Source organism: Larimichthys crocea, chromosome II, assembly GCF_000972845.2.
Source record: "Larimichthys crocea isolate SSNF chromosome II, L_crocea_2.0, whole genome shotgun sequence".
NCBI classification, from domain to species: Eukaryota; Metazoa; Chordata; class Actinopteri; family Sciaenidae; genus Larimichthys; species Larimichthys crocea.
In genome coordinates this window covers 12,424,321-12,437,703 of record NC_040012.1, presented here as the reverse complement: position 1 = coordinate 12,437,703, position 13,383 = coordinate 12,424,321, and the positions used below count along the sequence as shown (strand labels likewise).

General features: G+C 43.7%; 2 protein-coding genes across 9 annotated transcripts in view; both read left to right on the top strand.

Moving 5' to 3' along the window:
* The window catches only part of LOC104939067 (phosphatase and actin regulator 1), a 45,565-nt gene extending 42,928 nt beyond the window's left edge, over positions 1 to 2,637 (top strand). For all 8 annotated transcript variants that reach the window (XM_027289759.1, XM_019262236.2, XM_027289761.1 and 5 more), the window contains 2 exons: positions 20 to 96; positions 218 to 2,637. In XM_027289759.1, coding sequence (XP_027145560.1) covers positions 20 to 96; positions 218 to 233 — 93 coding nt within the window. In that variant the 3' untranslated portion in view covers positions 234 to 2,637. The remainder of the gene's footprint in view (positions 1 to 19; positions 97 to 217) is intronic.
* A 1,499-nt stretch (positions 2,638 to 4,136) lies between these two features.
* The window catches only part of phlpp1 (PH domain and leucine rich repeat protein phosphatase 1), a 43,607-nt gene continuing 34,360 nt past the window's right edge, over positions 4,137 to 13,383 (top strand). Inside the window, exon 1 of the mRNA XM_010746561.3 lies at positions 4,137 to 7,049. Within this exon, the coding sequence (XP_010744863.3) occupies positions 5,408 to 7,049 (1,642 nt within the window). The 5' untranslated portion in view covers positions 4,137 to 5,407. The remainder of the gene's footprint in view (positions 7,050 to 13,383) is intronic.

Below are 13,383 nucleotides of genomic sequence, written 5' to 3'. Positions count from 1 at the left end.
TCTTGTTCATCGTCTGCAGGCAGCTATACGGAAGGAACTCAACGATTTCAAGAGCAATGAGATGGAAGTGCACGAGTCAAGTCGCCATTTAACCAGGTAATGTGCAGAATCCATGTGGCTGTGATATCAGTTCATGTACAGCTGGAGCTGGAGGTATTAGTTGTATAATTGTTGTAATGAAATGTTTGAAACAATTCTTTTTATGTCAATCTTTTAGGTTTCACAGACCATAGTAGACCACCACTCACTGTCTCGAGCAGTGCCGAACTGGCGCTCTCCTCCACTGAGAACCTTAAGTGCTGGACAGTAAAATGGTGCCCGTTTCTACAATAAGGCCATGTCTTCTGAAATGCCTTTTCCAAGACCCACACAACTGAGTCGGTACTACGCTCCAAGATGCAGACACCCCCACTACTCCATCCACTGTAGTAGCACATTATGACTCCAGTTGATTCACATCACCCTTCTTATGGAATTTGCTCGACCGTCTCTTAAACCTCTCCGCTGAGCTCTCAGGCAGGCGCTCAGTTCTGCTGTGATTTGACAGTGGGAGAGGTTTTTGTTTGCAATTGATTGATTGATACTTTTCGACGTCTAACCGAGGGCAACTGTACCTTGTTTCAACAATAACACCCAGTGGACTTGTCTCAGTGGACTTGTTTTTATCCCTCTTCTTTATTATGCTGTCACTCCGGACTCCTCTAGCCCGTATGGACAACTCATGCAAGGATGCAGGGTTGACTGTGATCAGGAGCTCCATCTTAACTCCACCTGCAGGGACTTAATGGTTTAGAAAGACACACAGGAGGTGAGGAAGGGGGGGTTCAACGTTAAAATCATGTGCAATATGTTTTTCTTCTGCTTTTCCTAGGCTATAGCACCCCCTAGAGTCTCCTCTGTGTCATTACTATGTAGTCCTGACTTTTTCTTCCTCCCTCGTATGTGCAATTCTCACTGTACCGACAATGTTGACATCTAAATGCTAACTGTGAATTTGAGAGTTTGGGCAAATGCCTGTGCTCTCTCTCCAAAATGTACATTTTGTTTATAGTGAGAAAGGAAAGTTGCATTTAAAGAAGAATCATGCTTGACCAAGTTTCATGTCACACTCTTATAAATTAAATGTAAAAATTGCAGCTGGCAGATAAATTCTGGTTCCAGTTTGTTGCAACAATTATCTGTTTTATATATTTTTCTTTTGTTTTTTGATAGAGGCACTTGGATCATAAGTGATTAATTTACATGTTTTTACATGTCCCAGCTTGAGAGCTGGCTCACCGCATTGTTCTTTGACGATTTTTTGTTTTTGTTTGCAGCAGTGTGCTCTTTCTGTGATCTTTGCTCATAATGCATTGTATTATACACTTTACTTTTATACTCATACGCTTTTGACCAAGCAATATCTGTTGTTTGTAGAGAAAAAGGTTAAACTACAGGTGTACTCCCCACCATTTTTTTTACTGAGCTTCTACAATATGCCTCACTTCAGGGTTTTATCTTTCTTTTATACTTTACTTTGGCAAGGCTTTATTCAGGAGGACTTTTTCTGCTTTTTTTTGTGTTTTTTTTCTCTCTGCTGAGTCACCAAAAACATCTTTAACAGCTTACCAACGCATTTGGACAAGATTTGATTTCTCAAATCTATAATTGAACATGATGATGCATTCTCAATTTTGAAATATGACTACAGATTTTAATGAATTCACTGAGTCAGGATTTTTAAAGGAATTTTTATTGCTAAAATTCTTTGCACTGTTAAGAGTTTGGCTTTACAACGGTCACTATTTTAAGGTCAGGGGCCCACATGTGTAAAATATTGTTAGATTTCTGATCGGTGACCAATTTGTTTCTTCACTTCACAAACGAAATGTTTTGTTACTTGATCACTGATCCTACACCAGTATTCCAATGCTCATAAGCTTTATGTACACAGAATATTTTTATTATTTTTTACTGTATTACTTTTAAAGTTGCAATATGAAATTCTTGATTGTCAGATGAAGAAAAATAGTAGAGGTGATAGGCTGTCGGCCGCCTACTATAATGCATCTGTCTGCAAAGGAAAATGTGCTCTTCCTTATTTTCAAGGTCTCTCAGTGATGATAGATGGCCCAATATAACCTGGGAACCAATAACATAGAAAATTGTTTTGCACTTTATGGCTTTTGTGTAAAATAATAGGGTTTCCTCCTCAGAATCAGTACACAGGTCTCATTACATTTTTCTTTAAAAAAATAAATAAAATAAACTTCATTGGGTCATCTAGTCTCAGAGACATTGAAATATGAGGGGTTTCTTTTGTTAGAACTAGCTTCTGTATGATTCCAGCATCATGCCATTATTTGAAATTTTCCATCCATAGGTTCAGTACAATAGAGCATACATAGGAATGAATTTATACAAATACGCTCCAGTTCTCATTTCAGCTCTAAGAAACAAACCTGAGCCACTGGGCTGAGCATGAGGTTTTTTCCATTTCGCTGGAATCAAGGAACATGAATTCAGCAATAATCTGTTTCCTTTTACATGTTGGCGAAGCAACTGAACAAATTTGGAAGTGTTCCTTTTTTCATTTTTGAAATACAGAATACCATGTAAAGGATACATCATGCCAATTAAATTCCATTTCTGAATGCATTTACATTGTTTGAATTCTCATTTTTGAGATTAAAAAAAAAAAAAGCCACTACAATTCATGTGATATCAGCACATACCTATGATTCACACTATTATGACATTTATTAAAATAGATTATTTTGCCAATGTTAAGTTGAGTTTATTGCAGACAATTACAATTTTATCTGGTATTTGCAATCTGGCTTGTTTCACAGAATTCTTGCCAGGTACGTTCAGTTCTTTATTCCACATTTTACATTCTCCTGTAAGACCTGTATTAATCTTTTATTATAATATCAGATAACATAGAATTGTGTTATGACGCACATACACACAAGTAAAAGATTGTGCCTGGAAGACACAGCCGTCCCATTTTCACCAAAGGAGATCTGACAGACTGCAAATAAGTGACATATTAAAAACCTGTTTAGATGCTTAAAAACTCTAAAAATGTAAATGTAACACTAAAAGATAGACCTTACATGGTAAAACGTAACCAGTTAAGCATGATGTCTGTAATGTAAAAATAAGTTGATGTTTGACATGCTACGTCTATCCATTGTCCTAACTTAAAGGATAAAGTATTGTTAAAAGACAGACTTTAACTATTGATGTTTCCATAAACTTTGTTATGAATCCCTTTTTCTTTTTTTTCTTTTTCTTTTTTTTCTTGTTACCCTCAAAGCAGTTTCCATAATGGGAGCTGTAAAGTAAAAACTGGACAATAGTTCTACTTATTTTCTGAAGGCCTTTCACTAATTAAAACATCACTGTGTCACAATAATAAAGTTTTGCTGATCTGGGTTTCAAATTGAAGTTTATTTAAGTTGGTGAACAAGCGTGGACTGACAGGGCTGGCAATGTGTCCTTGGACACTTTTTAATCATATAAATTTGACTATATTTGATATTCTTCATAAGTTTTTCTATTTTGGATGGGTGTGTTTGTTTTTTCTTAAACTGTTGCAACATTTTGCACTACATTAGCAGCCACCAGTGATGGAGAATATTCAGATCCTTTACTCAAAGGTCCAGTGTGTAGGGAGATCTATTTACAGAATATAGCAGAAATGGAATATAATATGCAGAACTATGTTTTCATTAGTGAATAATCACCTGAAAATAAGAATTGTTATGTTTAATCTTACCACCACATTAAACTGCCGTGTTTCTACAGTAGCTCAGAACTAACCACTCGCTCCTTTTGCACATTCAGTGGCCTTCATACTGTAGTTTCTCCTGCATGGTAGGCTGGAGAGGATGAAATGAGGGAGTTGCAATCAGCAACTACACCACTAGATACCACTACACAGCGATCCTTTAAATAATAAAAAAAAAAAAAACAGGAAACTTTAATAATACATTTTAGCTTCAAGTAAAAGTGCTGCATAGAAAATGGTCCCTGTCTTATTGCGTTTTACTATTACACTTTTTTGATATGGAAAGTTGTAATTTGAAACATAACTAGTAGCTAAACAAAACAAACTAACAAAAAAACAACCTAAAACTGTCAGATGCAGTGGTGTACAGTACAATGTTTGCCTCTGGGATGATACTACTCAAGTACAGTACTTAGTTACATTACTGGTAGTCACAAAAGTCATGTCTTAACTTACAGTATGTCGTGAAATTGGACAATAAAACTGTATCTGCATGTGCGGCACAGTCTAAACCGATGTGGAATGAACAAGTCTAGAATAAACGGGTGACCTATAAAAGAAGTGAAACCACTGGGCTTCCTCTTTCTCATGGTGGCGGTGTCCTCAGCATTAAAAAAAATAAAATAATAGAGTTTGGGTCAAACCTTGCGGTTTGCTCCACTAGATGGCGAGACATACAATAAAATAAGAGCCTGCAGACAAGAGCCGGGGCTTGTATGGTTTGGTATGGCCTTGTGAAATGGCGTCCTGATGAGATGGTTCTCAAGTTATTCGCGTAATCCGCCAGTAGTCTTTAAAAAAAATAAACGCACCAAAACATCGAAGCTGGACTTTTAATAGAAGGAGCGTGTGTGTGTGTGTTCATGAACGCAACACTGACACATGATGAAGTTTGCTCTCGAGATTCAACAGTTGACAAGTTTCGCCCGCGTGTGCGGTTAAACTCCACCGGGCGCGCGCGCGCCGCACAAGTAGTGAGTGGTTGTCTTCAATGCGCGCGTGCACGTAAGCCCGTGGAGATAACCGCGCAGCAGATAAGAGGACGGCACCTCTGCCCGCCGCGCACCAAACATTTTATAGGAGCTATGTTTACGCCTCTCATCTGTTCACCGCCTCACTTGACTGACACCGACGAAAAGCGTCATGGGAAATGTATTTCCTGACCGGACAGGCTGCGACTGAACGACCCCGTCCTGCGCAATACACCTCCCACAATCCACTGCGTTGTTGTTGGCGACCCCATCTTGTGTCCTCCTCATGAATATATATCAGTAAGTATTTGCGTAGGAGGTCGGCCGACGTTCATTTCATATTCCAGCGATGTATTTTAATCTAAATGGGGACGCACAGTCACGTCTCCGCCCTGAGCTCCGTCTCCGTCTCCGTGCGCCCTGCCTCCTTTCCAGCGGATTCAATCGGTGAAATGTTTTTTCTGGAGCAGCGGAGGAGACTCCGACAGGGAAAGGACGGCGAGAAGTGAATGACTACCCGTGGATTAAGTCAACAGCACCGCTCAGTCGGCGGACATTTACCACGGCGCGCACGTATTCAGGCTTTTAAATGTAGATCTTGTAGGTGTAACCAAGTGCGCACCGTTATTTATTTAGCGACGGGGACTTTTCATTGGCACAGATGGAAAGTGTGCAGGCTGTAGCTGAGGATGGCGCGTCGGATGGAGGCGCAACCAAGTTAATGAAGAAGCCCAGTGGACTGTCTGTCGCTCGGGGGACTCCGGCGGATGATGGCGGTGGACATTTGGCACCCTCCCGCTTAGAGGCAAAGAACGGGACCAGCCTCTCTCATTCCGCCTCTACCACGGGATCTAGTGCGTCAAACCGAACCGTGGCGTCTAATGGCCGGGGCTCATCCAGCAACTCCAGCTCTCTCCTGCTGAGACGGAGGCGCTTGAAGAGGAACCTCTCCGCCGCAGCTGCAGCCAGCACCACCACCACCACCGCCGCCACCTCAGCTGTCACCGCCGCCTGCGGCGCCAAGATGAACTCGGCCCTGTCCTCTGCGTCTTTACATACCCGGAGTCTGGATAGGAAGACTCTCATGAAGCACCGGCAGAACATGCAGTTGCAACCCGTGGATCGCGAGTGGGTGAGAGCAGATCTCCACCGGGGCTCCATACATGTCCACGACAGACTGACGCCCTCATATCCAAGACCGGTCCTTTGCACTATGGACACCACAGCCGGCGAGGTGGCGCTTCGTCTGAGTAAACTCTGCAGTAAGTCGAGCTCCGTCATGCGCATTTTTTGTAAAGATAACCCCAAGACTGACCAAAATGGCAACTGCAGCGTGAAGTATGAATATAGTGATAACCCGTGCAAGGTGATTGAAGACTCGAGTATGAAATGCAGCCACCTGACTCCCCTGGAATCCACAGAATTAAGGGGCCATCCGAGTGACAGGTTGAGGCTGCTGCTCATGGAGGATGCGGATGAGAGGCAAAAGCAACAGGACGTCGATGACAAACTTTTCACCCCAGAATCAGAGTCGCAAGACAACATAGCCTGCTCGCTGTCAGATTTAAATTCTAACTCTAACATGGATACCCCCAATGACGACGACTCGGAGCACAGGAACGGCGTGGACAGCTATGGATTAAATTCAGGCTCGGATGTGGAGAGCAGTGCATTTGATGACCTGAGCTCCGGGGCCCGGCTCAGCGAGCACAGGGACTCCCTCAGTGATGATATGGTTCTGGGCACAGAGGCATCCATCCTCAGCCCCTCGTTTGATAGCGCCACAGAGGGCCACGACATGTACGGCAGCTCCTCGGACGAACTGGAGCTTGACTGCCCTGCGTCGAGTGCGAGCATGGACCCCATCTCCCAACATCACACCAATGGTATCACTGCCAACTACAAGCAGTGCAACATGGAACATTTAAACAACATGGCAAACAATATGGGGCCAGAGAGCAGACTCAACCCACACAGTCTGGGCAGCTTGCCATCCAGCAGTAGTGCCGGCTCATTGTCGAGAGCCTGTTCTACAGGTAATACACCTGACATCCAAGATCCGGACTGTGGCCAAAGTGCTCTAAAATCAACACAGACAACAGATCACAATGGTGATTCTTGTGATTCCAGCCCCACGCTGTATGTTCAGCTGCATGGCGAGGCTGTCAGGAGGCTGAGCCCGGATGAGAGGCCTCTGCAGATCCAGAATGACTTTCTCTTTAAGCTTGGATTTAAGGACCCATGGAGAGTTCAAGAGGAAGGGCTTAACACAGAGATTGGCTCCTTGTTACGTTTCTACGCAGGTAAGTCAAATGCTACGTTCAGATATGATCTCATTCCGTCACGATGAAGTTTCTCCTCATTCTGGCACTTAGTCGAGGCCTTGTCCTGTGTCAGGCAACATATTCGAACTGTACATCCTGCAGAGCTGCTGAGTGCTGTTGGTATTTGTAACAGGTTGTCAACCTGTGTCACAAACTGAGGCAGGTGCATTCATGCAGGTGTACATCACGACTTTGCAATGAGGCAAAACAACAGTTCAGCTGATCTGTCGGATCGAATGTTTTGACTGATAATCACAGGCCTGCACATTCCTGACACTGTCACACATTGCGAATGCTGTCAGGCAAGGTGAGTGCAGCACGACAACCTCACGACTGATAACCGCAGCAGTAATTCACAGGGTTATTATTAAAAGTCCAGCTTATGCGTGTTTTCCTGCGATGGTTAACAACGTTCAAGTTTAACTGTGTGGTGGTGGTGGTCATGGTCCAAAGGCTGCTGGTTTGCCCTCAGGGATTTATTTAAATTTTCAGGTCTGTTTTTTTTTTTTTCCTTGTTTGTTTCTTCTGTCCTGGACTGTCTTTGTTGGACCGTAGCAGGACACTGTGCTCCCATGGACACGCATGACATCGCCACAAAGCCATCACCACAACTTATGGTGCTCAGACATGGGGCCCTTTTCCGGCTTTTGCCCCATTATCATCCTAATGAAAAGGCTGAATGCCTTTGTGGTTGGATGGAGAGTAGGGGTGGGAGCAGTATGGCTGAGAGAGGACCATAAACCCTCTCTGTGGACCCAGTGAATTCTGGTCATTGAGATGCTGCACAGTGCCTGTCCTATTGGCATCCAGTGCGGCTACTGTCACACTAACTAACTGCCTGCCAAGCTGGGTTAACGTGCTCCTCCAAAGCTCAGGAAGCCCTTTTTCTTCCCAACACCACTGCCTCTACCACCACCACCACCACTGCTGCTGTTGGTGTCGCCTCTGAGGAAAATGGATGTGTGGGGGGGGGACAGTCGAGGATAAACTGTTTGTTGGGTCTGAAGCATGGACGAGAGAGGCACTAACACTCTCTAGCTTCCTGTTTCCCGAGAGGCTGTTGAACTAGAGGTCACTCAATACGAGGCTGAAAAAGGCCACATGTGCTCCCCGTTCACGGTCACGTGCTTCGTGACCTATCGTGCTCTTGAATCCTGGTAGAATGCTTTTTTTATTTTTTATTTAGATAGCATCATATGGCAGGCTGAATGAGCATGTACGCTGGGGCTAATGTGGACGGATGTGCGCTTTGAGAATTAAAAAAAAAACAAACGTGAATCCTACACGAGCTTGTGCAATCAGCTGAGCTCAACAAGCGGTAGCAGCAGCCACTGAAAGGTGAGCAAAAGTAGCCCCCCGATGCCCCTCCAAGGGCGACGCCTCCACATCCCATGTGAGGCAGCTTAACTGCGATCACCTGAGCTCCCGCCCGCTCCCCCTCCTTTTCCTCTCACAGCCAATAATACCACTCAACAACCCAGGCAGCAGGCTGCACAAAAGGTCTAATTCTCATTCAGTCTAACACACACATATGCATTGGCCGTAAAGACAAAAAGCGGCGCTGATGTTTCCCTGTGACATGTCTGGCCTGCTCCTCCCGTCGTTTTCTTACACGATGGAAGCATGTGAGGAATGTACTCTGGCTCGTCTAGAATGTCAGGCACGTCTGGTGAGGAGGAAGTGGGGGGTGGGGGGGATGCCGTGCTGACACATGTTGAGCTGACTTTGAATGGTTGTCCTACCCCAGATAGTGGAGATAGGGCCCAGTCTCAGCTGACTCGCTGGCTGACTCTTAGGCGCAGCTGCCACAACTGTAGACCTCAGTCACACTGAGGGCCTTTTTGTCCGCATGCCTGTGCATGCAGAGCGGCCTTTGATACAGGAAGTCCAGTATCTAAACTCTTTTATTATTCGGTTACTCAATAAGGGCACTGTGCAGCTTGGATGCTAGATATGACATAGATATTGAGTACATGAGCTGCCAGTGAACTGCGCAGATGAAGTACTCAGCGTTAGGCACGATTAGGGATGCAGGAGAATATTGGGGGGAAAGTCGAGGAGCTGCCACGGTGCATCCTTCGGACAATGCAGTTTGACTTTGAAGGGTTCATGTTATGCTTTGAGTGCACATACTCTGCAATGGCCAGATGAGAGAACTCACTTTGCCCTGCTTGACACACAAAACACACACACACACACACACACACACACACACACGTACAGAAGGCTGCCTAGATCAAAGGGCCGCTGTCCTCTTTGGCAAGCTGACGAGTGATCCTTTCATAGCTGCCCACACAGGAACCTCTTGTAATGCCGAGCCAGCTTTATTAGAGTTATGAGTACAAGGGGGAAAAAAGTTTTTAAAAAAGAAAACATATACCGACTCATATAATCGATACATTTACGTTCTGTTGCTGAGAGGCCCCGAAATGCCATAGCTCTAAATAAAAAAATAAAATAAAAAAAAAGTGTACCTCCTCAAGAGTTAACAGATTTTTCTCAATGCACACTTGGGGCATAGCCATGATTAAACCGCCCTTTCAGGTGAAAGTATTGAGTTCAGGTCAGTGTCACTCAGTTAACAGGGATTTTGCTCTGAGGACAGGAGATCCTCAGCCCAGCAAGTAATGAAGCTACCCCCTGCTTGGATGGCTCTGGTCCCTTACCCAGAGGCAGAGGTAGTAGTGTCTGTGTGTGTGTAGACTTGCAAGAAAAGGAAATGGCATACTGAACCCGAACACACACTGGCACAGGGTTTCCCTAGAGGCGGAGGACCCAGAGTTCTTAACCAAACCAAAGCAGCACACTAAATAATTTAGATTCATTAGGCTACTCGGGCCTTGCAAACACTCTCTTCCGTGCACTTCAGCATAGCCGCTGTGTTTTTAGTGAGCTTTCTACGTACCCTGTTAAAGTTGAGATGTTTGCTCTTTTAAAAGCACTTTCTTGTAAATTTAAAGTGGTGTTAAGGTTTGGCTTGCGTTTATGAGTGAAATTAATGGCCACTGGCATACTGGCCTAGAAACTTAAGGTATTAATTCCTCCAGGTTTATAGCTCAGGCTCCTGCAGAACAAAGTCAGGCTTGATAAGTTACAACATGCTGCACCCAATTTCCAGGTTATAATCCAGTGTTGTTTTCAGTGTGTGCCAGCAAGGTGAACTTGGCAGGAAGAATTGATCATGTGGAACTAATGAAAGCGGTGGTATCTGATTGAATGTTGCAGATAATGGCTCTGCCTTAACAAAACAAAAATATTGAAAGCTTTGCACATTTATGAACAAAAGGTAAAAAGTTATAATGCTGATTAGTAATGTGAATTATTTCTTAGTTTCTCAAAATATCATTGAGCAGAGCATTTTTATTGCTTTTTCTATGCAACTCTAAGACAAACACTGCATAGCCTCTGAGTTTTTGTCATCTCCTTTAACCCTGCAGCATCTTAATGACAAAATTACCTTATTAAGAACCAACACATTGTGTTTAATATGAGACTTGAAAAGAAAAAACAATCCTTACAGTGTGCACTTTTAGGATTTTCTATTATGTTCTTTTCTGCTGTCTGTTTTTCACCAACTTAAGTCAGATTCAGCAGACGCTGTTCGCTTGATAGATGACCCCAGCACTATCTGTGCAATTAAAACTAACTCAATACCACTATTGTCAAATGACATTGTAGAAATATAAAACTGCAATATACATACACATTTGATTCATTAAATTAATTTATGGTTTTAAATTGTTACCGTCTTGGTCAAATAAAAAGTTTGAATTAATTAGAATCAGAAGAAAGTGGCTAATCTCTACAGATTTCATCATATGAATGCAGAATCTGTAGGTGAGGGACCAAGATATCGGCACTGGAGGTGATCTACTTTCTCTTTGGAGTTCGAGTATTATTGACCAGTCATGTTTGAGTGGGCTTTGGTTGCAACAGTCCGTGTGGAGGGCAAACAGGATAGAAACTCATTGGCGATCATCATGACAACGCTAGAGCTAATTTATTCGCTTTTTTTTTTTTTTTTTTTTCAAAAGTTATCTGCATTCATATGCTAAGGTCTATTTATAGAGATTAGCAGCAATGTATGTTTCTCAGCTCAGTTCTGGCATATCAAGTTGCTAATCGGACTGCAAAAGAAGTCTTGGCCTGGATATCCTTTTTCTGGATTGGCCATTGCTCCCAGAAGCTGAATCGTCATCAGTCAATGGCCAATGGGTTCTGAGATTGACGCTCGCGTAATGGAAGCAGCTTGACACCTACTTGATTGGATGTCTATGGTTCGTGTAGACGCAAGATGTTAACATTTTAAGAAGACAGTGACAGTTTAGTTACTCGAAGCACAATCTTTCCACTCTAACCTCAAGCCTTCTCAAAAGAGGCAGCGGGGCTGGTGACGTGATGACTTAAAGGACTCTGTGGGGTTTAAAGGCTTAATGAAGCTCCCAGCTTTCTCCAGCAGGCCGTGGCAGCTATTAAGAAGAGAACCACTCACTCTTGTCTTGTCTGTGCCACGTCGCTTCTCTCTGTACAGTCAGCACGCCAGATTGCTCCCACATTCACACTTGCATCTCTATGAAAACATTTTCAAAGGCAGAAGGAGAACAGTCTGCGCAGATTTTTGCCCTTGTTTTTTTTTTTTTTTGTTCTGTTTATTTTTTTATGTTCAGCCACTGGTTATCCTGATTACAATCTGAGAGAATCCCTCATAGTGGTGTAGTTTGAATGAATTTCGCTATTCAAATGATGCCTTTACCGGTCATCAGGGATTTGTGAACCGCACCATTTAAGCGTCAGCTTTACTTAAGTGTATACAACATGGCTGTGATTACCAAAACCTGCAGCATGTATGTTAACTCCCCTGGGAGGACTTTGTGGCACACTAGGTTGCCTCATCCTTTCTCACATCCACGTCCTGGCCTGACAGCTAATGGTCTTTTCTAAATGGCCTATTGCTAAGTCATTATGTAATTGTGTAATCAGATTTCACACGTTCCAGAGCTCAAATCCAATACGCATTGTGTCGGGTGTGCACTTAGGTTTTTGCGCTCACCAGTGTATATATATATATATATATATATATATATAAAGAAATTATGTCTCATGTCTGTTCACGTGCAAGCCACACATGTAGAAGTAGTCTTGAATGACGTGTTGGCCGTAAAGCTTTACTGTGGAGCTGTATGCGCGTATCTCTGAGGATTCACACGTGTCTTCTGAGGCGGACATGGTTAGGATGGTGGTGTCAGCTTGTAGCAGTTAAAGCCAAGGGAACTGTTTTCTGTCTAATATAGATTGCCTTCTTGGCTGACATCCTCCCACCCTCTTCTTCTCTCGCGCCGAATCTTCCTCCCTCTCTCAATTTCTCTCATGATCGATCCCCCCTCCCTCTCCTCTCGCTATCTTTCCTCGCATCTCCTCCTCCCTCACACCATCTGACAGTTTCCATTTATCTTCCCATATCTCTTTATCTCTCCCTAGCTTATTGCTTTTCACTCCAAGAATTACTGGTCACCCTCGTAATTGTCTTTAAAAAATATTAATAATAAGGCTCAGGTAATCATTTTTACAGGTCTGCTGCACTTAAAAGCACTGTCTCGCCGTCTTTTCTGTGCGCGATTGTGCATGCTTTGAAACAGAGTTGCATACTATTGCAATTCTCATTGCTTTGTGTTTAAGCGGCTAAATCTACTGTAGGCTGAACAATGTCATGCTGATATGTCACTACTGTCTGCCTGCAGGCATATCTGAGAAAGGGAATTGGGGAAGGGGGCAGGGAAGGGCAGAGGCTTTCCCTGCCTTATGGGAGCAGCTCGGCCCCTCGGCTGTCTGTCAAAATGTCCAATGCCGAATGATCCCCAGAAACCTCGGAGGATTGTTGGAGTAGTTCTTCACAAACAATCAGTGGAAAGTCATGGTGTAAGGCTGACTGTCCTTGAGCAAAGCACCAGTCCCTGCCCTGACTGCATGCATGAAGGGGGGATTAGAGGCAGTCCGGCAGGGGCTCGCTCGCCACAGCTTTGATCAGCAGCAGCGCGGCCTAATACCAGGCAACATCTGCAACCCTCAGCATTAAAGAGGCCCAAAAATTCCGATTAGGGAACACATGGCCTGCTTGCCTGCTAGTATACAGGACAGAACTGTGTCAGTTCCTGGACGGGAGGTTTTTAAATACCACCGGTCCAGTGGTGCTCATACTGATTTTGTTTTACAAAGCCTGAGTCTCTAGGGAAGTTATGTTGCATTTTGTTTTAAAAACTCAGTTTTCTTTGCGTTTAGTAATCCCAGAATGATAGAATCAGTCAGGTTATGCGGC